General features: G+C 39.3%; 1 protein-coding gene across 11 annotated transcripts in view; it reads left to right on the top strand.

Moving 5' to 3' along the window:
- The window catches only part of mcf2la (mcf.2 cell line derived transforming sequence-like a), a 54,369-nt gene that overhangs the window by 2,380 nt on the left and 24,395 nt on the right, over positions 1–27,594 (top strand). For 3 of the 11 annotated variants that reach the window (XM_044187883.1, XM_044187884.1, XM_044187881.1), the window contains 3 exons: positions 191–316; positions 25,519–25,602; positions 27,130–27,244. In XM_044187883.1, the coding sequence (XP_044043818.1) occupies positions 250–316; positions 25,519–25,602; positions 27,130–27,244 (266 nt within the window). In that variant the 5' untranslated portion in view covers positions 191–249. Of the gene's footprint in view, positions 1–2; positions 103–190; positions 317–4,471; positions 4,702–5,666; positions 5,925–6,860; positions 7,103–14,128; positions 14,359–25,518; positions 25,603–27,129; positions 27,245–27,594 lie in introns of those variants that run through there. The other 8 variants (XM_044187885.1, XM_044187878.1, XM_044187879.1 and 5 more) reach the window with 8 other exon arrangements.

Raw genomic sequence — 27,594 nt, 5'->3', positions numbered from 1 at the left:
CCTCCCCTCCCTCTCTGCTGACCAAATTAAATGGACAGAGTATCAGTCTCTTTCTGTTCTTATTATTCCTGCTGTGTTCTTTCAACTGAGTCTACTGCTCAAGTATGGTCAAGGTTCAACATTTTTTATTTTATTTTTTTAACTCTAAAAGTTGTTGTTTTAGTAATGTTTGGCTTCTGTACCCTTTTAGGAGCTTTTAAGTTCATGTGAAGAGGAAAGTCTGCTGAGTTTTGGTGTCCAGGGGCGAGGATGGGTGTGCGGCTGTCTGTACCAGAAGACCTGGAGCCATCGCTGGAGGTGCTGTCAACAAGCAGTGGTAGGGATCCCTGTCGGTTTGTTACTCAGCGTGGCCAGAAGGTTGTCTTGTGCATCTGTTCAGTGTCCTCTTAGCTTTATATGGGAATTCTGTACTCATACAATGTGTAAGGAATGCATACACTCTTGGTCTGCTTTGCACAGCTGTCATTTACATGCATCTTTTATCAGGAATGTTTTGAGGTAAAGATTAGCAGGCTTTTATTTACACCTTCACAAATCGATTTGCCAGCACTGCTTACACACAGGTTGCAAATTGCATCAGCGTCCCGTTTCACAGATGATTGTCATTCGCAAATTGCAGATACATTAGCGAGTCCTACAAGGGCTCAATTCAATTTTATTTATATAGCGTCAATTCATAACAGAAGTTATCTCATTGCACTTTTCCTATAGAGCAGGTCTTGACTGCACTCTTTATAATATTAATTACAGAGACCCAACAAATCCCACCATGAGCAAGCATTTGGCGACAGTGGCAAGGAAAAACTTCCTTTTAACAGGCAGAAACCTTGGACAGAACCAGACTCAATGGTGGGCGGCCATCCGCCGCTGCCATGTTAGGTTTGTGTTCATGTTCATGCATTGGTCGCAATATAGTGTTTCATTTGATTAGTTAAATGTGTCAAAATTAATGCAAGAGAAAATGATCTCATGCTGCAAATCACAGCTTGCATTTGGTTTTGAAAATGGGATTTGACCCCAGGTGTCTTTTTAGGAGGTTCCAGCAAAACAAGGAGTAATTTTACCCAGTGAGACTACACGTAAGAGTGACTATACAATTTACATGTACCATTATCATATCCCCACATACAGTGTTGGCAGGACATCTGTAGATGAGAAGCAAAATTACAAGATCCTAAGGACAAAATATGCTCACATGATAGTCTGTGGCAGAAAACTATGACTTTGTTATTATTTGGTTTGTCTTTTAGGTTCAAACTATGAGATCACAGTCAACTGTGGCCAGAAGCACCATCAATCAGGAACACAGCTCTTTGCTGTGGGTGGGTGCTTTTGAATAGAAAAATAGCTGGAAAGCTGGAAAAAACTAGATTGCTGGAAATATTTTGTTTAATTGTTAAACTAAACTACTACTTTTTACAGCGAGTCTTCTGAGCTAATTCCTGTGCATTTATTGTTTAAAGTGATTAAATGTGTTGTTAAACTAAAGACTAGGACGATATTCCAACTCTAATGTGTGTTGACTATACACATTTATTATAATTAGTTTAGTTAATTAGTTAGTTAATGACCATTTCAAATAACTCATCTACTTCCTGCATATAAACGTTGTTATTTATTTGCAGATGGAGTGTGACTTTGTCAGGCGAGGATAGTAGATAAGGAAAAGGAGCTTTTAAAACATATGCAATGGTTTGAATCATATACTGTGAAGGAGAATGGGCTTTACCAAGATTAAGCTGGGATAATTCAGTTTTTTGTCTGTGTGAGGTTTGAAGCCATTCCAGTGTAGGAGGGCATAGGTTTTGATCTTTCGGATTGTGACTCTTCTAAAATTTGATTGATTAATAAATCTAATAGTGCAGAATGCCACTTAATGAAAAGTGCATGACCACCTTTGCTTGCTACCTTTGAAGTTTAAATTGGGAATGTTTGTGTGATTGTGTGATGATAAATTAAATGAAATAAAGATAATGTGATCTAAGAGAGGTGGAGACCTTTACGGATGGCACCAGTGTAATTTTAGTTTTCTCCCTATCACCAGTAATGCCCCAAAAAAGTCTAAACCCACTGATGCCACAGTCAGATGCTCCTATTGTCTGTCTGGCTGCTGCATACTTCTTAGAAGTCTTCAGCTTCTGGTATATAGACAAATCATTTAAAACAACTCAAAATCACAAACAGGAATATTGAGTTACCTTCAGTATTTGGTTGACACCTTGTAGCTTCTGACAATCCTTGGCATCATGTCAAGTGTTTTTGAGTAAAAGAAGAAATTAAAAGCAACAAGTGTCATAAAAACCTTTCAAAATCCAGTTTTGGTTATTTTGCTAAGTTAATAAAATGACTTGAATTATTGCTGGATAATATAAAACCTATCAAAAAGACAAGGCGGTTTTTCTTGGCTACTGAAAAGTTGACAATTTGTAGATATCAGGCTTTCAGCTGACATAGTTTACTTTTAATGTATTAATTAATTTGTTTCAGACCTGAGATAATGGTAGGTTTGTCACATGTCCTCATGAACTTTATACCAATCACTAAGCATCTATTTATTACTGTCTTACATTGACATTCTCTAACTTGAGTAGTTTTTGTTACCTTGACGACAGGAAAACTGAACTTCTTGTGCTTCTTGTGAAAACTAAACACTTCTTGTTTTGCTGGTTTCATTATAATTCTCCCTGAAGTAATACATGAGCTTACCTCAGAAAGATCCTGAAATTCCACTGCACATCACTTGGCTTAATAACTAAATGTCCTAAACAGTCAGAACAATCCTTTTTGAATAGAAAATTTAAGAATATACGTACAATATTACTGTCACATGTACACTCAGTTACCAGTTTATTAAGTCCACCTAACGCTACAGGCGGCTGTGGCTCAGGAGGGAGAGCGGGTCGTCCATTAATCACAGGTTTGGCGGCCTCGATCCCCGGCTCCTCTTTGAGCAAGACACTTGCATGGTCGCTCTGCCGCCATTGGTGTGTGAGTGTGTGTGAATGAGAGGCAAATTGTGAAGTGCTTTGGATAAAAGTGCTGTATAAAAGCAGTCCATTTATCTAACTAAAACTAATGCAGTCTAATACAACAGCTCTGCAATGAACCCTACCTTCATGAAGGTTATAATCAGTCAGTTTTTTGTTGAAGCTGTTTTAGAGAGCCGTTGATTCAACTTTATGATCATTTTGAAGGTCCATGTTGTGCCGTTGAATTGTATTGTGTTACACCATCACCCTCACTGATGTAAATGGGTGGATGAAATCTTAGAAATGCTCTTGGTCTAATTCAGTCATCTACTGTGCATATCATACTGGCAAGTACAATATCATCATTCATGAGACTAATGTGATGCCATGCAGGAGGAGACAAGCAGCGATTTTGTTATAAATATCCACTATTATTAGTTAATTGGTTTCCAGGATCATTGTTGCCTGGTTTCAGGCTGCCCACATGTTTGATTGTTTTCAGTGATTCATATTCGATAGAATGAATAATGAAGTGAAACAAAGAGGCACTTGAGTCTAATTATCAGGCTAGGATAACTGTAGTTATTCCTTGAGTTATTTGTTATTTTGATAATCACTGTTAAATTTGGTCAAAAATGGCAGATGTCTTGTTGTGATCATAGAGGGAAGCTGTTTTATCTCATTTGCAAATCATTTTGTTGCCAGTCCTGCTAATTCTTGACGTGACGTGACGTTTTTGTTGCCGTTATTTATTTTTATATATATAAAAAAGCATATGTTATATTAGGTGAGAAAACAGGCTTTTCAAACATGTCTCTCCGCACATATAATGCTACAACCACCTTACTTTTAAATATTTTCTTTAGTCATATTGAACCTAAAAGTACCATTTGAATCAATAGAAACAAGCTAATTTAGCCTGTAGTGTTGTTTGTGCTTGGGAAAGTGTGACAATTATGTGTGTAACACATAATTGCCAATTGCAATTAGTAAAATAAAAGAGGTGTATGGTGTAAATTTGACTATTTTCAGTATCCTGCAGATCAAGTTGCAGCTGCAGTAATATCTCTATCATTCATGGTGAAAAAAACATAGCCTTGTGCAACTTCTACTGTACGATCATGTGTTCATGAGAAACCGGTCACTAGTTTCCTCATGTGGACAGAGTGAGTTGGTAGCTGTTGTTTTTGAAAGTTTGGAATTTATCTTGTGTATACACACAGAAAAACACACATTACTGATAAACTAAGTTCTCATTCCCCTTTCTTGTTGGACTTCAGACACCTGATGGTACGTGTTTATGCGCCTTTCAGTTGAAAGTAAAACCCAAAAGGACGGGAAAATCAATCACCAACTGTCTCATAGGACAGCACACACACAGATTTGCCAAGTTAGTATAATTAGCTGCAGGGGGGGGGTTATGTCATAGCCCACCCTCCACCCCTCTCTTCCTGTGATAAACACAGAGCAGACATGAAGTGAGATCAACAATCACACATTCACCAGAACAAACACAGCAGCCTAATCGAGGAGGAGGAGGAGGAGAGGCAGGCAGCTTGAATAAGCTCACAGACGTAGCATGAAGCCTACTCTGACATGACAATGTCTCAATTGGAGTTAATTCAAGAGTGCCAAGAGGTGCTGAGTCGACTTCTTCACAATCTGTCCGTATCTATCAGTCTGTTGACCCGACACACACACAGCAGGAGCCGCGGACCAACCTGGAAAACAGGTTAGTGTTAGTTTGTGTGTGTGTGTGTTGATTGTAAAGGTTTAGGTGTATACTTTGTGTAATTCTGTAACTGGACGTCCATGTTCAGAGAGTGTTCTGGTCTGTAGTGTCTGTTATTTAAATCAATGTGACAGGATGATGGGACAGGATTTCCTATCACCACGGGGAGATTCCCCCTGCCGTGTTAACCCCTCATTATTCAAACATAATAAAAAGAATCTCATTATTTAGTTTCCTGGAGTACTGTATGTCTGTGATAGTTTAGGTGGCTTGAAATTTGACCACAGGGACTAGTGAGGGGAATGAACATGAGATGCCATGCTCTTTGTATGTACTTCTCTCTCTACAAATTCAGAAAACAGGTTTTCTTTATGCAGAAGCCACATATTCTTGAATTTAGTCATTAATTGTCTGACTGAAAATACCTTATTTAAATCATTATCAATTGGAAAAATCCTATTATTTTATGCAAAAAATCAGGCATTCAGTTTCCTAGTGGATCCATCTTGATTTAATGCAATGTGTACTGCAAATATTATTCTTGACTAGTAGAGAAAATATATCAGCTTTATTTTGGATCAGTATACTAGGATTTTCCAGCTATTGTTGTCCAGTAAAAAGCTCCAATGCCAAAACCTAAACTGTCATTAAACCACAATGTGTCATTTTCTATTTCTACACATTAATACAACATTTAAGGGAGCCAGACTAACCGTTTTTCCCTTTCCAGTCTTGGTGATAAGCTAAGTCTAATGGGCCGATCTCTCACAGGAAAGAAATTGTCAATATAGTCATCTAACATCCAGTAAGACTGTAAACAAATGTAATGTATTTCCAAAATGTTGTAGTATCCCTTTAAGTGTAGACTCACCAGACCAGCAGGGGCACTAGCTGTCACTTTATGCAGTGTAATTCCTTGAACGCAGCCCTTTTTAGTGTTTGACCTTGGTAACTGATTACCTGGCCCTTGTGAGTGGCTAACTGATAACTTACCTTATGTCTTAATACACCAGCAGCAGAAATGTCTGTTCACTAGTTGGACACTTAAAGGACAGATAAGACAGATAAACAGGAAGACCAATAGAAAGTCAAAGAAACTGATTAGAAAGATAAGCAGACTGGTGGACAGGTGTTTGTATTTATCATGTCTGCAAGCCTTTGCTGTGGCCGTCAACCAGCAGAAAGGAAACAGAATCATAAATGCACGCAGACTAACAGACAAGGTGAGTGTCGTTTTAACGTATGAAATTCTATTATTCTACTTCTGGGAACCTGTTGAGTAGTATAGACCAGAAGCAGGCACATTTTAACTGGTCGCACTTTGTAAAGGGGTCATTTTAGGGTAGGCCAAGTTTAGGTGGTTAAAGAAGAAACTGCATTGATTGTTAAAAATCCACATGTTAGTCACATGCACAGCCTAATCAATATTAGTCCACATGAACAACTTTCTCACAAGGCCAGAAACCAGACAGGTCAAAGGATTAATCTTAGTTTGTAGACATTAGATGGGAGGTTGATTTGGTGTTTGAGCTTCTCTATCCAAACAGTGTAATCCCTTCAGGCTCTTTAGACATCTGACTTGCAAAATGTTGCTGATTCATGTGCACTGCCACCAATGATACTGAGAATTAAAGATAAGAACTTTGGCTTAGCCTCAGATTTTATAGTTGTAGCTAAAGCAACACTATCTGCTGACAAACCATCTGATGAAATGCAAACCAGCATAGGTCTGGATTACTGCTCTGCATGATACTGGATGTTGCAGCAACCATGTGTGTTTGTGTAGTTGTCAGCAACTTGGATCTGTGCTGGAGGAGTCACACTGACAATCAGATCCTGGCTGGACTATGAACTTTAATTTATTTAACTTTTATGTTCAACATGTTTTAAAATCTTAGCTGTATTTTAAATAGGATTGTAAATCTTTTCTCATCCAAGTTGACACCTGTTTCTATTTAAGAAAAAGTAATTTTGAAGGCTCAGTACTCAATATTTGTGTGGATGTATGGCGGCGTCTGCGGCAAAACGGCAAGACAAGTGATTATTATAGGGTATTTAAGTGTATATTCTCTCTTGCTCAGTCAGATTTCCACAGCAGGAAGGTGGGGCAGAGGAAAGAGGAGTGGTGTAATAACTGAAGAAACTGTGACAGGTGTGTGTGTGCAAGAGAGAGACAGACAGGGAGGGTTTGGAAATACGAATGAGGAGAGCAGGATGAGGCAGGATGAGGACTTCTCTCTACCTGTGGAGATGATAAGGGAGGAAGAGGAGAACAGACAGAGGGACGGGATGAAGGACTGCACAGGAAAACAGGAATGTGGAGGAGAGAGGTTTGTCTGCATCTCACTGGAGGAGATGGAGAGCTACTACAGATACACCCGGTGCTGTCAACAGCTGCACAGTGAGTTTTGCAGGGACGTGTGTGCGTCAGTGCATGTAAATGCTCATGTTGAGTCAATGTTGGGATGGAAATCCTGGCTGTTTTTTCAAGGGAAGGAAGATGGAAATCTAAAGTCAAAATGATTTATGGCATTGTTTGGGCTTGAAATTTAGAATATACCCATAACATAATATTTTCATGTGACCTATTCAAATATTCCGCTGAAGTCAGTTTTAAACAGAAGTAGACGAACTGTAGCGTACAGCTTTAATGCCTATGGCTATGTCTTGTTAAACATTTAATTTGAACTAAATACTGTGTATTCGCTGTTCATACTGTATGTGCAGTATTTAGGGGTGCAGTGAAGCATCTAAACTACTTTAGCACATCATTGTGAGTGATCTGTAAATGCTGCTTTTTCTCTTAGCTGTTGTTGTTTTCCACATGATGATCACATGCATTTTTTTTATTGTACTAGCCTCTGTTCATCGAAACATTTTGAGTTTTTTTTTTTTTTCAGCAGTCTGTCTGAAGAGCTGAGTCATGAGACCAGAGATTTCTGTGCAAATGAATGGGTTCCTGCTGTTTGCTAACATCATCTTTTTGCATTCAATAACTGCAACTGCCATCAGGTTGTAGTTCATTTGTGTAGTTCAGATTTGGCATTATTCATTGACCTTTGAATTCATGCGCTTGCAAAGTCTTCAAGACCTTTCCGCATAATCTTTGGGCTTGCCTTAACTTTTGCTGGTCAGGTCCATAATGTATTCTTAGTTATCAAGTAAATCTTTATCCACCCATTTTAAATGTAACCAGGAGTTAGATATGATGTAAAGTGTGGATGTAAAGCTGCACAAGAAAACATACTGACTTTATTCCTGCCTATGATGTCTCCTGTGGCCCTTCATAGGAGACCAAAGTATATGTGGGAAAAGAGTAATATAGTATAGTACTACATCCTTATTTACTCAAGGTGGTTCAATAAAAGGTACCACAATTATCTGGCAGCCTGTGTGCGTGTGACAGAGAAAGGAAGAGAGGTGTGTGTGTGTGTGTGTGTGTGTGTGTGTGTGTGTGTGTGTGTGTGTGTGTGTGTGTGTGTGAGAGAGACTGCTGAGTATTTGTACATCATTGATTACACAGACTCCTGGGTGTCTGTGTGCATGTGAGGACTGTGGAGTGTGATGATTTTTAAATCTTTGTGCCTGTCAGTGATGGTTCAGGTCTATTCTGGTTTGTTTCTCGTGGGCTTTGGTCTGTATTTAGGGATGATATGTGTATTTTTAGTAAGAGCTATTCTAGAAAGGCTAAGTCACAGAGACAGGTGCTGCGTTTTTGCTCTTGATCTTGTTTTCCTCCTTAATGTTGCTACATCAACTCATATTTCCAAGACTTGTTTGTTTGGGGGTACACAATTTTGATGCTAAGACATGAGGTGAGATATTTTTGTACATTTGTTTTTTTGTAGATTGTAATTATAAACAATCAAGTACTTTTGAGGCCATCCATCCATTTTCACGTCATCTTAAATTTCTAAAGTTTGATGGATGTACACATGCTGTTAACCTGCAGAATTACATTTTGCTTCTAGTAAAATATACTGTGGTCCTTTGTTTAAATCTCACACAAAAAGACAAATCTGTTAATGTGTAGTAATTGATCAAAAAGTATTTGTGCATGCAGTATTTGTGAATAAATATTCATTTTGACACACCACCAAAATTTCATGGGTTTTATAAAGGTCAGCTGCTGTCTTCTTTGCAACTTCCTTTGGTGTTTCCTAAATGATGATCCATCGTGACAGATGATAGTCTTGCCCCTCCGTGACAAAACATCCTCTTTCATGGGTATTCTCGTGGTTTTGCAATCTGTTTCCTATCATTTTAACTTATTCTTTCCCATGATATCCCTGTCTCTGTCACACTCTTTGTTTTTTTGTCATCATCTGAGTTGTCGGTGTGAACGACCCTGACACACACTCCTCTTCTTCAAGTTCATTGTTCTTATCCTGACAGGGGGAAAAAAACTCAAACTGTCTTTTCAGTATTTTTTTTAAGTAGTATTTTTTCCTTAAGTGCAATGCGGTGCACATAGGAGGTTGCAGTGTTTTATCTGTGTTTTTTTTTCTGGTGTTCCCAGAGTGCAGTGGGTTACAATAATCAAAGGATCAGACTTTAGTCTAGCTTTAATATATCCAATACAGTTCAATTTAAAAATGTCATGATATTGATCCTGCAATTTGGCCGTTTCAGTTAAAGGAGGATAAAATTAGTTGAAATGAATAGCAAGATGACCTAGGGTTCAGAAAATGTCCAGATGATAAGTGTGAAGGTTTCAACAGCTGTGAAGTTCAACTACAGCCATGTGTCCTTTACCACCACTTTAAACAACATTTTTTATTGGGCATGTTATGCTTTATCAGATAGTCGGCAATACAGAGTTGAAAAGAAATAAGGGGAGAGAGAGATGGGGGAATATTCTGAATGGTTACGTAGTAACACAACCACTCTTCTGTCTCTGTCTCCTTCAGCTGTTGGTTGCACAGTTTACATCATACAATAAGTAGTTGATCATATTAGCGCAGAAATGTCTACCACAGTAATTCTCACTCAGGCGTGTCTTTTCAGCCAACTTTATTGGAGGGTTGTGCCGGATTTGAGCCTTTATTGTAGTACCGCATGCACCTTAGACACACATTTATCAGCTGTTTTAGTGCATGTCTGTAATGTCATCAGAGCATCCTAGCAGTACTGAATTAGTTTTATTGGGTTTTCCTAGAACATGTGGGATTAATGACTGACTGTCAACAAGGTCTTGGCGCTCAGTCATAGTAAACATGGATGACGGTTGCGTCTCGTAAAACAATAAAAAAAACTGCTGACTGGCTGTTCTGTCACATGTGTAAAGCATGAGTTTAAATGTAGTCATTGTTGGAATCACTGATGTTTTATGGATATTTGAGTTTCCTTTTCCAAACCAGTCAGCCAGAGTCGGTGGTGATTACATGTATGTACAGTTAGATAATCATTACTTGATTTCCTTGACTACACTGGTCTTTAATAGACTTGATTTGAATACAAAATAAAGTAAATGTACATAGCAGCATTACATCTTATCCTACATACAGAATCTAATACATAAAAAAGTGTTTGTGTTTATATCTATCTATCTATCTATCTATCTATCTATCTATCTAATCTATCTAATCTATCTATATAATCTATCTATATAATGTATGTGTGTGTGTGTGTGTGTGTATATATATATATATATCTTCGTGCATGCTCTACATCTTTAGCCTGGTCAGGTCAGCTAGCCCTAATGAGCACTGTGGTTAGCAGAGCTCCTTTTCTTTACCCATATGAAGAAATGCAAACAACAAGTGATCTTTTTTGCTCTGTCCGAAGGGAAGTGGCTTCACTGTCACCTCCTAACTGAAAATGATGTGTTCCTTTTGGTTGTCAGCCATTTATGGACTGTGCTCATGCTGGTTGACAGGATACAGGAGTCTGTGTTACCCCTTAACCCAGCCATGCAGGCTGCTTTCTGTCAAGTGTACGTGACATATCAAAAAGTCAATATGTCAAGAATGTAACAGAAAACTGGCCTAATGACTGCCTGCTACTGTATTTCCTCATCTTTAATCTGTGATTTAGAGAGTGACAGAGAAAGAAGAGAGTCTGATGGACATGTAATTATGTGACAGTTCTGCTTTATCACTCTTTCATTGTATCTTTCAGACATTGCAGCTGGTTTTTGAAGGCCATAGGCTGTTTGTTCTGTAATTTATTTTCTTGAATAACAGAATAACTGTCCACCTGTTCACACCTTTTTTTGTTCTCCTACTTATCCTCTACTGCTTGTTTCGGCCCATGAGTCGCTTCTCTATTGGTATCTTCCTGTTTACGCTCCAGCTGGTCAATAGTGTTTGATCCTGGAGCGGAAGGAGTCAATAGTGTCTCGTCGTTGCTGACACAGACGTGGGAGGGAAAGCCTCAAATAAATAATTCAGCTGGGAGTTATTCTAGCCGTAGTCTGCACTACATCCCTCACACACACATACAGGCACAAACAGGTCTCCTTTACATCCCGTATACACACTGAAGTCTGCTCTGCATCCCATGTACACACACACAGATGCACATTCACGCGTCATGAAATATTTTTAACTCAAAGTTGATTTTAGAGGCTTTGCATGTGTCATATTAACTGATGCGCGCACACACACCACACCTATGTTTCTTCTTATGTCTCCATCCAGCAGGCGATTTGTTCATTTTTAACAGGGCGGGATGTCCCAGTGAGACATGGGACAGTTCTTGGGATCTGCCAAACTGTGGAGTTAATGCAATAAAACTGTTGTTGCCCTCAAGTTGTAATAAACTGGAATTATCCTTTAATATTCCAAAGTAATTCAGTTAAAACTGATCTCATCTCCTAATGTGCTGGAAAACATTTTTACATGAACACATACAGTGTGTAGTCATTCTGAGAGCTTACATGTTTGGACATGTATAAGACAATAGACGAAATGTGTCTCAAGCCAGCTCGTTAATGACAATTATGGTGTCTTAAAATGTGAGTGTTGAGGTTGGAACTGTACATCAGCCACCAGTAGATGAAACTGGTTGCTGTCAGAGCTGTTGGAGGATAAATCAGCAGAGACAGGAAATGAACCATTATAACCCCTCTGCTCTTTCCTGTCCCACAGCCAACGTGCTCTATCATCTAAATCTCACATTAGGTAAACACACACACACACACACAAACACACACACACAGACACACACACACACACACAGGCCTGCGTTTTGACATGAACCTACAAAAAACTCAAAGCTCAAACTCTCTTGAATCCCTTTATTTATTGATAATCTTATCTCAGGCTAGACTGAGAGATCCATCTTTAATTTAGCCTTAATCTAATTCTTAATCTCACACATCCATTGTTTTTCATCTCCTCGTGCCTAATCTCAGTTCTTCCATAATTTCCACCACAGTTACACCATGACATTACCATGTTTTAGTCCATATTTTAGTAAATGTTGACCCCAGATGATGAAAGCATTTCTATTTTTGTTCAGAAAAACAGCCAGGATTAAGCATGTGTCCTGTTTTGATTTTATCTTAAAAACCCATCGGTGACTGGATGAATGGACTGATCTTCATTCTGACTCACTGTAGGTGGTTGTTGATGTGCGCTTAATTTATCTGGGCCGGCACATGATCATCTTTACAAGTAAAACCATTGTGCAAGTTAATAAAATAACTCTGCTGTGCACTTTATGTTGAGACTGTAAAGATGGCTTGTTGGGAAGAGACCACACAGACAGATTGAGTAAGGGGTTTCCCTGCATGTGCGTGTGTGAGTGATTCTCCTCGATCTAAAATCACTCCCAGCCTCTTTCTTAGGTGTCTAACTATAATAAAATTGAGGCAGATGGCTATATGTTAAAAACAGCTATATGTTACACTATTTTAAATGCACTAACACGACTTAAGAGCATATATTTATTAAGTAACCATCGTCTTTCATACTCCATGCCTCCAGTTTGTAACACAGGCTTTCTACTATACATTTGAGCCTCCAAGCCCAAGCTGAAATAACCCTGATGACATCACTGCATGCATGTTTCAGTCTTTCCAGTTTTACTGCTATTTTTTATTGGCTGGTATTATCAAGTTTCTGCATCGCCTTACATACATAAAGGATGTGAGGAGTTAGTGTATTCCTTGTTTATGTGAAGGAGAGTGGGCAAGATGTTGAATAAACAGAAGCAACAGAATGACAGTTTAAAAATGTGTGTTTTCCTCAGCAGGGCAGCATTTGATGAATTGAGCTCCCGAGGGTCTATTCACATTTTCACCAGTCCAACTTCTCACTGCTTCTGTGTGTGGCACACTGGGTCCCCCTGCTGTCTTCAGTGGCTATGAGTGTGTTTGTGTGTGTGAGAGAGAGTGTGAGAAAAGCAGAGGAAAACAGAGAGAAAGAGGCCTTCGTTCCATCTGGCACCAATATGAGTCTTTGAATTGTGTACAGTACACACCCATAAATCATGTTTACTTTACATTAGCCTAATTTGGAGCCAAACTTTTATTTCATTACTCTGTCAGATATCCCAGATTCCAACCAACATTTGAATGCACAACACATTCACAAGCCTAAAAAATGACACTATGCTTATTAGAGTTGAGAGAATAATTTGCTCTCATGATGAAAATACTGTTAATATCAATTAATATAGATTACTGAGAAAAATGTGATGAGATGAAATCTGCTGGTTTCTCTCTTCCATTACTGCCAGGATCAGGATGAACTTACATACATACAATTATGCTATAAAGTAATTTTTACTTTGACTAATATGAAATTTCTAATTAACACGTCATGTAGAAGCAGATCTAAGCGGCACATCCACAACTTTACACAACAAATTTTGCACCCAAAAGAAGTGTTGGTAAGATTGGTGTTGGAGTAGAAGCATATTTTGTATTGTATAGCTGTGCTAACTTGCGCTTATTTTCTTGTATATTCTCACTACAGCTTTGTTTTTAAAAGACTGAATCAGAGAGAGACATCCACCATAAAAACCGATTCGTATCGGCCTAGAGATCCTATGGTCTGAGCTAATTTATGCCATATTTCATACTGCCTGATGTTCAAAACAAAGAAATGTATTATTGCAGTAATCTAATTTATCAGCTAAATGTCAATGAACCAAACTAGAGACAGATTATACATGGGAATAATGACAATAAAAAATAAGAATTATTATGTACTAGCTGTTATTGTCAATTCTAACTATCTCTTGGGAAGCTACTGCAAATAGCTGTAGCCAATGTTTTTTTTTGTGTGCATTGTTTGGTTTATTATGCAGGTTTTTAGAGACTTCCATATTCTGTCACATGTAGTTTTTCTGTATCCATGAAAACAGTGTGACATGTGAAACTGTGGGCGGACCATTTGAAACTCCGCCTTGCTGGTTGGTACAGATGGGGAGGGGGGAGGTGTGTGTGAGTGTGTGTGGGCTGCGCTGTGTGCAGTGACAGCTCACTAAGCTGCTGAAGTCCTCGGCTGTGGCGGAATGGATTGCCTGAACTTCCACCGTGATGCACTTTGACAGAATATGTGGCTGTGTGTGAATGTGTTTTAACAGTGTGTGTGTGTGTGTGTATCAGGGGGCATACATGTACCGGCAAAACAATGTCTCTAAACCGAGTGTCTCAACTCTGCCACAATATCACCAGGCTGTGGCTGCAACTGAAGATGATGACAGGTAGAGTGTCTATGTCACTGAGTGTCTGAGGCAAGTGAGAGAGGAAGAACAAGACTGTTTGTTATTAGAGAGAGTGTGTGCGTTTGGTGACTTTGTTTCTTGTGTGTGTGTGTGTTATAGAGAGAGGTAAGACTATGAGAATTCTGCAGGTGCTTTCCTGTGTGTGCGTGTGTGTGCATGCAGCTCTTACAGGTTTTGTGTGTGGTTGTGCATTCTTGTCCTGGTCCAGCTGTTTGCAGTTTGCTGTTGCACTTGGCATCACAGGTTGACCAGGTGGTGAAGTAGAGCCTAAGAGTTTTATGTTTGTCCAGTTTGTTTCCATGTAAGCTGCAATGTCTTGCTTGCTGCCCCTAGAAGTTACAATGTTCAGTGTGAAGGTGTAGAACAGAATTAACTCCCCTTTTTCCCCCAATTTTGAGCTTTATAAGTAGTCTAGAACTGCCCAGATTGTCCTGGCTAGCGCCAGAGGAAGGCCATTGAGTGCGCAGATGAGACATGAATATGCTCACAAAATAACAATGCTAACTGTTTATTAGATATAGATTGTTTTTGTCGTGGCTGTAAAGAAGGGCTGTAGTCAAGACCAGTCGAGCCCGATGCAAGTCCCATGTCTGAGCAGGTTCGCAGGCTTCTGGCTGGAAGATGCTGATTAACTTTTAGTGACCGGACAGTATAACCAAACACCTATGATGCAGGTGTTTCTTTGCCGTCGTGTGGTTCTCAGCCACTGCATCGTCCATTATGATCTCTATAACTGAAAAAATGTCTTGGGACCATACTCAAAGTACTATCAGTGTAAATGTTGTACGATGAGTTACAAGAAACTACAGCACAGAAATTAGTTTGAAGTAATTTAACCTAACCATTACATAGTTTGTCCACAGAGAGCGCTGACAAGTCTATTTTTCAACTGTAAAATATGCATTTTAGTACATATCTTGGTCACAGTTCTTTGAAAAATCATTCAAGGGATCTTCATCAAAAAATGTGTTTACGTTAAAAAGAGAAGGTGGTGAAGGATTCAGCACAGCATTATGGATCATCTTCTGCGGACCATGAATATCCTAAGAAAATACTGCAATCTGGCCTCTAGTTGTAAATATATATTGCACTAAGTGTTGGTCAGACAGACAAAACTCTTCAAAAACACATATCACAGAACACACACACAAACATACCGAAGTCATCATCATTGTGTAACAAATCACTTGATCCAAGCATTTTATATACAGATATTAAAAGCAGTTTAGAAACGGGTGTAGAACCCTCTGTGAATTAACTAAATGAATGAACATGACATGACTTTGTTATCATTGATTTGGTCTCATTGCCGGAAGATGCTTTTCCTGCTGAAGGCATTACTATCCATCAGACGGTTACATAATCCAATCTAAAGTGGAGAGTGTGTTTTTTTCCTGAGGTCCTGACTGCATGTTGAAGTGAACTGTATGCTAACGTGAGGTTTGTCCATCCTCAGTACACTACACAGCAGAGCACACTGACAGCATGTTAATCACATTCATCCCATTAACACACTGTTTCCTCTTCGTAGTTGGGAGCAACGTTGTGGACAAAACCCTTTTGAGAGTTTGAATGTCAACATCTCCTCCCCCTTATTTCCACTCTGTGTGTGTGTGTGTGTGTGTGTGTGTGTTTACTGGTGGACTCCATCTCTTATATTAGGTTTCTTTGTTTGCTCTGATGTGCAATAATGGCAAACCTGTGAACCACAGTGTTGATAATAGTCCATGGAGATTTTGTCATGCTTTTCTTGGCCCTCTGCAGGCTTTTTCAGGTGTGTGTGTGAACAGTGTGGTGTGTTTTTGTTTTATGTTGCTGTGCAGAGAGAGCGATCGTGTTTGCTCGACTGGCAGATGGACCGAGGTTATCTTATGGGCCGATACAACCAGACACTCACAACTACACGCAGACAGTTAGTACCAAGGTATCAACCTTTCCTAGCATTACTTTTTGCCAAGTCAAGATTAGAAGAAGTCTCAGCTAAGCTCCCATAATGCAATCTGGGATGTGGATCAAAGTGTGTGTGTGTGTGTGTGTGTGTGTGTTTCTCAGAAGAACAGGAAGTTCTTATCGTGCTTTTAAAATTGCCTGTTTGCATTGGATTTATCAGCAGCTGTTGTAATGCTCCTTCCAGTCAATTTACTTTGTCCTCAAACAGTTACACAAGAAAGTATCAACACAAAAGCAAGAGAACATAATCAATAAACTCAATACAGAGTGGTAAATTAGACGGTGAGTCTTAATTCCATATTGATGGAATAAATCTTTAATGATCCCTGAGGGCGGATAAGATGATGGCAGCAACAAATCAAACATATTGATTTTTAAAGAAGCAACATATTTATCATGCCAATACACGGCTCCATGTAGCTCCAGAGACTTCTAGCCATATTGTAGGACTCAGTGGATATAACCTGAAATCCATTTTATGATATAGTATTGTCACATTTACCTCAGTAACTGTAGCTAAAATGATTACTTTGGGGAAAGGGGAAAAATATGATGCAGTAGAGGCTGATATTGCACAACTTTTACTCCCTAGTCAAGCCCCAGAAACACTGGATCCTACACTTCCCATAAGCACTTTTTCACGAGACCCTCCCTGCCTGCCACTTCTTTCAGACGCTATCCCCACAGTAAAAGGAACTTGAACTATAAAATGAATACATTCTGCATTACGTACATTGTGCAAACCTGCTATCCTATGTAAAAAAAGACACAAAGATACCTTATAACTTTGTGGTAACAAACTAAACTTGCTCTCTAAAAAGCTGTATGTCATACCCTGGGGCAACATGCGCCAAATCAGATCTTGCTTTTCATCATGCCCTACATGCAAGCTTTCAAGGGCAGGATTAGTTTCTGTTGAGGATCGCTAACCTTTTGATTATGACCTACTCAACTTCACCACAGATACAAAACCATATCAACTGATGGGGATCAAATTTCTGTGCTAGCCAAGATCAGAGTGCTGGGAGTAATCTTCTGTAGAGCGCCACAGTGTTCAAAGTTTAGTCCTCCGTGAATATTAGAATTGAGGTGGTTTTGTCAGAAGTCTGTCTTGCATAACCACTTAAAGATGTCAGTAATTGCATGCCCATTATGCTGAAGCACTATGCACAGAGCCATGCAAGTTGGGTTAGTGATCCACAGTCATTGTAATAAATCCTTTCTACCGACATCCCCCCAGAACATCCTCAAGTGAATCCAGCACACCCTCAGTGACCTTTAAGGCAATTATAGAAGATAAGTCTTGCTTCCAGTGCATGATGTCACTGTGTAAAAGAGTAGTGTCAGGTTTTTCCTACAGCTGCAAGTTTCTTTTAGGGCAAGTAAAAACACAGTCCTGTTGGATTCTTTACTTATTTGGTGCCTCTCTCTCTTTCTCTATGCTTTTTTTCCTTTTTCTTCCCCTTCACTGTCTTTCTCAGATTTCATGTTCTTCTTTGTTCTATGTAGTGTAATGACTGGTAGCTATGGCCAGAGGCAGCTAAAAAAAGGTTGCTGTTATATCTGCTGGTTTTACTCTCAGCTGAGCTTTTACAGTCTTTACAGTTTTTTTTACTCTAATGGTGGAGAGAGAGGAAGGGAGGAGGACCTGGATTTACCCACAGGATTGTATGTGCATGCTTTGTAGTTTAGTGAGTTGCACCACAGATTCCTCAACAACTCAGTGTAAATTTCTGTAAATTTTCATGAGACTGCAGGTCTGCTATATGCCCTTGGAGCAGGCGGAGGGTCAGTGCCACTTTGGTGCAGATTGAGACATTTTGGCTAAAACTTGGTGGCCTTCTGGGTCACACCAATCACCACGCCAATGCTGCTTAGTTATCAAATACTGTCAACACAGCAAAATAATCCATGTCTTGCATGTGGATTGCTGCCTCTGGTGCTCCATGGTAGCATTTTTACTTTAAGGCCTGTAGATTTAGACATTTGTATCAATACAGTAAGTTTTTTGTGTGCGATATTTAGTGTAAATGTTGCAATGTCACGGGCCACATTTTTAAGATAACTTCAGGCAATAGTTGACAACCAGTGGAAACTCAAGGAAGTAACTGCTCCCAACCAAGAAATAGTCCGGCACATAACCGCCTGTAAAACCACAACTTGTAATTTATGCATTACGGTCTTTGTATGGATTAAACAAACAAGATAAAGCTGCATACTTACTGGACAGATATGAGAGTGGTGTCATTCTTCTCATTTAGCTCTGGTAAGAAAGTTAATATGCATATTTCCCAAAATGTTGAACTATTGCTTTAACATTTAGTATTTAGAGTTTCAGCTTCTCTTTATTTTGAGACCATGCAAAAGTTTTTGAGCTCACTTGATGTTGACACTGTTGTTGGCACTAAACGTGTACATGCTAAATAGCAAGAGAAATATTTATTGAACAAATAAAGTGCAGTGCATTGCATTTTCCTTTATTTTTACATTACCTGACACTGGGGAGCACTAACAACTTGTCCAATACAAATGAATGCCTTAGTTTTTTGTATTTATTCATCTGTACACTCAGGAAGTCCAGTTCTTTGTCATCCCTGATAATGGAACCTTAACTAATTGTTCATTTTTGCAACAGATTTGCATACAGTTTGCTCAAGCATTGGATGGGAACCCAGCCTCCGAGTGGTTGCGTGTCTGTGTGTGTTGTGACGGCAGCGCAGACTGCAGACAGGGGGACAGTAGTGTGTTGTTTTGCTGAGATGATGATGCCACCATCTATTCAGTAGATGAGGGCTCACTGCCAGTGACAGAGTCAGGCCTGAAGCCATTGTTCTGGATTTCTAACCGTTGCTGAATGGAGGCAGAGCACATCACTTTTTCCTTCTTGGCCTTACCAAGACATACATGTAGGATGAAACTTTAATTTGCAGCATTGCAGCATCAAAATAATAGGACTCAACCTGAATATTGGATGACTAAAGTGTCTACACTGAATGCAGTGAGACAGTAGTGGTCATATAAATTTAAATAAACGTGAAATGAATCTGGAATCTCCTCAGTGACCCCTGGGTGTCCCCTAATTGCACAACGACAGCTTAAGAACCCAAACAATCAGGATTGAATTCATGTGACCATCAGTAATATTTTAATGTTTGTCTGGCTGCTGTTTTTCCTGATCCACACTAATTCAAGCTTTGGGTTTGGCTATGGGCACTACACACACACACAGACATACACGCACACACACATTCCAGGCCACTGTTGGCCCTGTGACCCAGTTGTTGTTTGGCATGGTGTGTGTGTGCCTGCCAGCCCCTGTCTTGTGTGTGTGTGTGTGTGTGTGTTAGATACCCCTCAGCAGCGACAGATGGGGCTTTGGTAAACCCTAACTATAATGCCAGATAATAGAGCGTGGATTCCCTCACACAAGTGCCCCTACACACATACAGCTGCAGAGCGGCTGGCAAATCCTTGCTTCCCTACATGCAAATGCGCACAATGCAACTGACCATCTCTCTGCTGGCATTTGATACCAGCGCAGCAACTTTTAACCTCCCAGCCACACCCTCACCACACACACACAAACCTTGTTTCTCCAACCTAGTGCCCTCAAGTCTACATTCCAAGTCAGTCCTTCCCATTTGGTGCATACTAAAACAGCAGATGGAGAGCTGGAGGTCTCAGTGACACCAAACTCTGCCTGGAATATTGGGATACATATTAAACAAGCATTAGGCTACATAAAAGGAGTCTAATAATAATACTAATAATTATCATTTTAGGCAGCAATCTCAGGAACAAGTGCTTGAATCTAGCTGACAACTTCCTGAAATGTGCAGCTATGAATATACTGTATCTTTCCATATTTTTGAGATGCATTTATTTCAAATTAATATTTCAATGTTGTGAAATGAGTATTATTCATAGTGCATATTGGGAAACAGTTAGTTGTTTTAATTGTCACATTAAGTTCAAATGTTCACAGTACAAATGATGTCTAAAGATTATTGCATTCACCAAAAAGTATTGCAGCTTGTCATCAGTAATTCCTCCACTTGTTTGCAGCAGTTTACCAGTAGCTGATATATTATGAATGGTGTTGGAAGTAAACACATCTCTGTAGATTAGGCAGATGTAAGCATGATGACGTAAATACAAACATGTGCAATTAAAGGGAAGCAGTAGCACAAAACTAGCGCACTCTGAGGTTTAAGCTCTAACAGGGCTCAAACAGTCTCTTGGAAACCACATTAAAAAAGACTTTGCAATGGATTTCAGGGTCTTACATTCTGAAACCTTGTTTTTCTACTTCTAATCATGTGAAAAATCCCTGCTAAAATCTACATTTTGAAACTTCTGCTGTAAGTTTTGATGCTAGAACAGAGAGAGCTGAAGCATATTCATGAATATAGGCATTCCATAAGTCCAACTTTTCCAAAGCCGTCCATTTGTAGTCTTTTCTAACTACATTTAGAATCAATTTCATTCATGTCACTGCAACCTCAGTAACTACATTTCAAATGAAGAAAGCTTATTGTAATTTGATCCCAGCAACAAATAATCAAAGAGATTTAGACTGTTAGCAGTGGACCCAGATGAGAGTTGTCCATTTCCTCGACTGCATTGTGTGTATATGCCTGAGGTCGAGGGGAGGTGTGTGTGTGTCTGTGTATTTTTGTTAGTGAGACAGAAATAACAACGTTTGCTGGGTTTCCATCAGGTGTTAATGCTTTGTGCATGTGCAATGGACTGTACCTTTATGAGACTTAATTTCACCACTGAGTACTGACCTAACCAGAGTGATGAAATCTTGTTTCGCCAAATTGTGTTTTTACAATTACATTGTAAAGGAGTGTTAGTGGTAATCAAATCCAAACACACACACACATACACAGTGTGTACAGTCAAATTTACTCACTTATTGTGAAGGGCTGAGATGCTGAGACGGATGAGATAATCGGCATGTTCCAAACCTTTTAATGTGTTTTGCTGGTATTTCAGACCATAACGCTGTTTGAAGGCTGATACTGCTATTTTACATTATTTTGTTAGAGCAATAGTGGTGTCATGATTTCAGCATACTGATTTGTTAGTTTAATCCTTATTTTTGATGGAGATTGTAAGAAAGATACCAAGCACCAGAGAAAAGTGGTTAACAAAACAATATTTTCTAGACAGATCTTCAGTTTAGCTGAAGCATAAAAACTTCACATTTGAAAAGCTGGTACCAGTGAATATTTTGGCAACCAACACAATTAATCAATTATCATAATAGTTGCCGTTGAATTTTCTGTGAATGAACTAATCGATTAATCAGTGTAGCTATTAAACAACAGAGATGATAACGATAAACCAAACAGCAAGTAATGTTTTGAATCTGGAAATGATGGTGGGTTTTCTTTTTAGCTTCCAGTTACAGAGTTTGACAAGAAAAGTAGCAACTCTTGAAACAGTGTTATTCTACTGTATTGTTATTGAAGCAGAAATTTGAATCGTGTCACTACTATCTCCTGGGGAATTATCCAACTGTCATGCATTGCTTAATAACATCAGAAATGACTGCTGAATCATAACTGGAAAGAAAGAGATGGAAAAGATTAGGCCGTTTTGTAGAATACAGTATATAATGTAAGTTTTGGTGGTGTGTATTTTACAGTTGTACAGTGTGGTACTGCTGTTGACCTCCTAGCATAGAGAAAACACATCCACAGTATCAACTAGCACCAGGCCAACACATTAAATATGTAGGCATGTGTAAAGAAACCCTGTCCTCCATTTCATCCTATTGAGACAAGAGCATCTCTACGCTCTTTTTTTTCCGACTGCTTCATTCCCCCTCTTCCCCTCCTCCTCCTCCTCTTCACTATCTTTTCACCTCTCTAAATCCAGGGCTTATTCTCTCTCTGTGTCTCACTCTCTCACTCTCACACACGCTCACACACACACACACACACACACACACACACACACACACACACACAAACAGGGATTCAGCACTCAAGAGTGTGAATTGGTTTGATTCAGTCGGCTTTTATTGTTGAGTTTGTCTCATATTTAAATCCTGAAAATGTGTACGTTATGACATACACATATCTGTTATATCAGGACATAATTAAGAGAAACTTTGACTTGAAGTAAATATAACTGCTGAATAGGAAAACAGAGAATCCTATAGAACTGAAGTGAACCTGATAAAAGAGAGCTGAGTAATATGGTGTAATATTTAGTTTTTAATGGGAACATTTAGGGTTATGTATCAGATTGCCCCTCAGCTAAGCTCTTGAAAAAAAGGATGAATGAAATGGTGAAGGGGTGTCAGGGCTTGGGGGAAGGGTACAAGGAGGCGGAGGGACATTCTTTCTAGGCCCCCATAATCACTATTTGTGTTTGGCTGCATTGCCCCACTTCCAGTGTGTGTGTGTGTGTGTGTGTGTGTTGTTTGATGGGTAAAAGGGTTCACTTGCAGCCTAGCTGCTATAGTTTAATTTCATTCATTCCACTGAGGACAAAGCAGGGAGTTTTAGAGTTTCAGCACCAGTGAAAAGCAGCCCGACGCCTGAATGTCTGATGTGTCTGCGCCATTCACCCCTATAGGCATGCATGGTTTGTTTCAACATGATGAAATGTTTATTTGTTTCCTCTATTTTTTTTTCCAACAATATAAATATATTCCCCATAAAATCCCTAAAGTTGATTTACTGGATACATTATGCTAACAGTACAGTCATAACTGTACATGTACTTCTCGTGGGGAAGTCCTAAGGCATTAAGTTTAGTAAAGTTTGTAATTTGAGTTTTAATAGTTTGTAAATTATTGTTTAGAAATTGGTGTTTACCAACTGGATTACGTCTGGAGGTCAAAGACGCACACACACACAGTCACACATATACGTAGATACAGTATAAGTCAGAGAGCATTTGGGTCTTAGCCAGAGCTTACTGCCTGACACACTGTACTGACAGCTGGCCCGACAACACACTGAAACACACACCCTGACATGACAACACACTTGCTCACACACAGTCTGAACATGTGAACATTTCTGAAATAGAACCGTGGCTCTTCTTAAGCTTTATCGATCTAGGAAAGTCTGTAAACACTTCCTCTTTTTAGGGATCAGTTTTTTTTGCTCAAAGGCACTGTGAAGAGCGTCATTTACATTTCAAAGCACATCCTCCCTTTCCAACTCTTCCTCCTCTCTGGTTTCTGCTGTAGTAGAAGCTAATTATACCAGAGTTGCTGTTTTGGGTAAAATTACAGGCTGGTTGAAGCTCTGTGGTCTGTTAAAGTGTATTAGAGTGGACCTGCATTAGTGCCACGTTAGCCATTTCTCTAAACTGTATCCTGCTTAACATTGTACCTCTTTTAGACTCTTCCTCCACTCTTTTCTTCCATCCTTCTTACCTTTCTGCTTCAGTTTGTTCCTTTTTTGCCTAATTAATGAATTCCTTCTATAAATCCCTCACTCCTTTGTGTCCTTCCCTATTTACTTCCTTCCTCTTTTTCCCACCTTACTCCTCAGCTGGATGGCTCCTGAGTCACTGCTCTGTCATCTTAATATAATCCCCTGGTATCTGGAGCCCAATGACTTACTGGAAATATTACTGTGTGTGTGTGTGTGTGTGCACCAGTCAGTGTTGTATACATCCAGTGTAATAGATTCCTGCCTGACCACAACTACATGTTGTTTGTGTTGCCTATTTAATCGTTGTAAAGTAACTTTAAAAAAAAGGCCCAGTGTGTCCCAAACAACAGCTGCCTACACTCTCACACATGCTGCTCTGTGCTAAGTGTGGACTACAGTATGTGGTATGGGTCACTGTCTAGCCAGCGGTATGCTTACACACTGCATATAGCATTACTGAGGATCTAAGCTCTTAATCTGTCGGGCTTCTTCATCATATGGAGCTGCTGCAGAAAACAACAGTGTCCTCAGTGCCACAGGTGACAGATTTCTAAGATCAATGAAAGAACTAACAAACATCCGAATGTGCAGTTTTCTTGCAGAATACCTCTTAAAAGATTGGATTTCTGATGAAGAATGCTAGTTGTGTGATCACCTGCAACGCTTTAGTATGGCGTCTGTAAGAAAAACACATTTTTGAGAGGAGGGGGACTTTAAATACGTGTGGCTATGAAAGGTCTGCCTGTTGCTAGACTGACCTTAGCTGCCTCTTTGGAGAGTTTTTTCATCACTGTCTCATCTTAGAGAAAACTGTGGAGCTTTTAAAACTGCGTTATTGTCCACTGATCAAGCACCCCACTTTCTTCACCCTTGAACATTCAAACACTTCAACTCAAAAGATTATTCTTGGTGAGATTAAAACAAGCATGCTATCTTCTTCTGTTCCCAAAATTTGAGCCAGTAGAGCTGCTCCTGTGGGGGGATTTTGGTGTCTGGCTCTTTTTTAAAAATGTGAACAGTTTGCTTGGTTTGCACTTTGATGGTAATAAATGCCTCTCACTGCCAGCCCTGCCATACTGCTTGGAAACCTCACCACACTTCCCTCACACCAGTCTCAGTGCCAGTCTTTGTCTTTATGCACAAACACACACATGCACTTCACAGTGATGCTCCTTTACACACACATAAATGACATTAAAACATTCAAAATTCTCAGTTTTCATCACAGACCAAATGGGTGGGGGGAGACGGCTTTTTCTCTATCTCTATATTTCTCTGTCTCTACATGTCTCAGAGAGGGCTAAATGAGATTACTGTAATCCAGTTTGACCGGAGAGAAGAGGAAATCCAAATGCTGTTTACTTCATCAGGGGGATGAGTTAGTGTCTCTGCCTCACTTTCTCCTCTTTGGATTTTCTCTAGTCCTTCTTTGACTCTCCTCTTTATTTCCATCTTTATATAAACTTGATTGAATTACATATATTGGTAATAAAAAGGTCAGCTGTTAGCTATAAAGACCAAAATGGGTCACACTGATCAGAGCCAATCAGCCTGATTTGAACTTCTTCTGTTTCTTCTTCGTCAACAGAATAAACAGCATATTAACTGCCTATTCAGTTCGGTTTAGACCGTTCAGCTCTGGGTTCAGGAGAGTAATCAGCTGTCCTTAATTGCAAAGAGCTGAGAACTTCCAGCATGGCCAGCAATAGTAAGGATGTGTTTTGTATGTGGAGGAATTAGCATATAATCAATATATCTACATCTCTCTTGTCTTTTTCCTCAGATGACATTCTGCAGAGGGAGGATGGTCCTCTGTGTGCAGCAGAAATTGGCTCTGAACTCCAGAAACAGTTTGCCATCCTGCCAGGTTGGTTTGATTTCTTTGACTCCTGACCATTACACACACTGGGGATGTGTGGCCCTGCATGGATCAGGGTTACAGTCAGCCAGTTCAAATATACTATATATATACTGTAGAACTCTGTTTTCTTGTGTAATTGCACAATACTGTAGGTCTTCAAACAAACTCTATAGTGACAGCTTTCTTTCCTACATTTTTGCATAAGTAAAGTAAGTGCAAGTAGACCCAACATTTTGAATAAGCTTAACAAATGTAATTAAGTGAAACAATGAAATACTGTTAAATTACTGTGTGTTTGACTTACAATGAAGTAAAATGGTGAAGTTCAGGATGAACTAGTAACCCCAGATAGATCTTGGTTTGTTACAAATATGCAGCATGGATTAGATTAGATTGGAGGATTTGGGTTGTTGGTGCAGAAACACATTCAAGTAAGTTATGTAAGGATAGATAACATGCAAAAGAGCTACGCTTTTTGGAGTCGAAGCTCATTTTTGCAGTTTTGTTTTACCCTGAATCTAAATATCTGCCTTTACCTCTGTTGCATTTTTTAGCTTTGTACTTGCCCTGTACCCCTGTGCTGTAGCTTTAGAAGCATCGACTTAATTAACTTGTTGTCGAGTAGCTAGCTAGCTAGTAGCTAACATTGGATTGTCTAGCAAAATATGTGCCATTTCTCCAACTCAGCCCCTTAATTTCCTTTAGATATAAAACTATTTTGATATTCAGCTTTTGCTCTGTTTACTTTTCTTTATTAGAACAATTGCTGTCAAATACACACATTTTGTACTTGAAAAAGTTCTTCCAAAGCCGTCTTGTCATGGAAAGTAAAGTTCTCATGAAAAGAAGCATAAAGAATGGTTTTTAGAGTTTAAAGTTTGACATTTTATTTAAACCTTTACACAAACAACCACTCACATAGAATTACACAAAGCAACATGAAAAAAAAACGTATGCACGCTGAGGCACACAGAAACACACACTTAGGGCCCTGTTTTGGGTTACCATGACGATAATGCCTTCCCAGTGACGGCATGTGAATAATTCATCACCATGATGATCTGCTTTGCAACTTGACCCACCAACAAAAGAGAAGAGTGTATGTGCGTGTGAAGCCCTATTGATTTGATACTTTTGTTTTAGTTTTTGTTTGTCAAGTTATTTGTCTGAAGTTCTTGTGGAAAATGTATAAAAGAATATAATTAATGGCCACCATTATGTCTTTCTTTAATTATGGATTGGAGCTCAAATGGATTTGCAAGATTTAAAAAATCAGATTTACACTTATGGAGTTTTTAAAAGTTTTAAACTCCTATGATCAATAAATCCACAAATTATGAATCAGTATACAGTGTGTGATATTTAACCGGCGGCATTTTATCTGGTGAAAAGCAAGGTTTGATGCAGTTTACCTTGCACACATTGGCCTTACAGCTCTATTTTGTGATTCGTTTCTATGATTTTTATAACCCCACTTGCCTGGATGTCACTCTGACCTGTCTGTTTCTGTTTCCCTGGCCTCTGTATCTCCAGGGGGCCGCGCGATGAACGGCAGCCCCATCGTCGTATTCCCAGAATTCCCAGCTTTCAGCGAGCTGGAGGAGGAGGAGGTCCAAAATGTCCTCAACTACCTCACCAGCGTCCCCAGGTTAGCATCGCACACACATGCGCATAACATCCTTTCCGCAGCGTCATTTGGTTTGACAGCAAACAAACTGTGAAGGGAATCTGGCCAATTTGTGGAGATGCAATGCCACATACAGCCAGCAGATGTCAGCACAATACCAAAGGCCTGCCACAAGGAAAGAGACATAAAAGACATAAAGAAATATATTTTAGAGAGAATAAAAGATTGCAGAAAAAGAGGTTTTAAGAATGAAAAATAAGTGACACAAATTGTATGAGAGGAAACAAAAAAACAACAATATTCTGAAGACCACTTAAAATCATATGATCTTAATCGACATAATGATATATATATATATATATATATATATA

The sequence above is a fragment of the Siniperca chuatsi genome, linkage group LG24 (genome assembly GCF_020085105.1).
Source record: "Siniperca chuatsi isolate FFG_IHB_CAS linkage group LG24, ASM2008510v1, whole genome shotgun sequence".
Taxonomy (NCBI): Eukaryota; Metazoa; Chordata; class Actinopteri; order Centrarchiformes; family Sinipercidae; genus Siniperca; species Siniperca chuatsi.
Note: the sequence above shows the minus strand (reverse complement) of the source record. Positions and strands in the feature narration are given on the sequence as shown.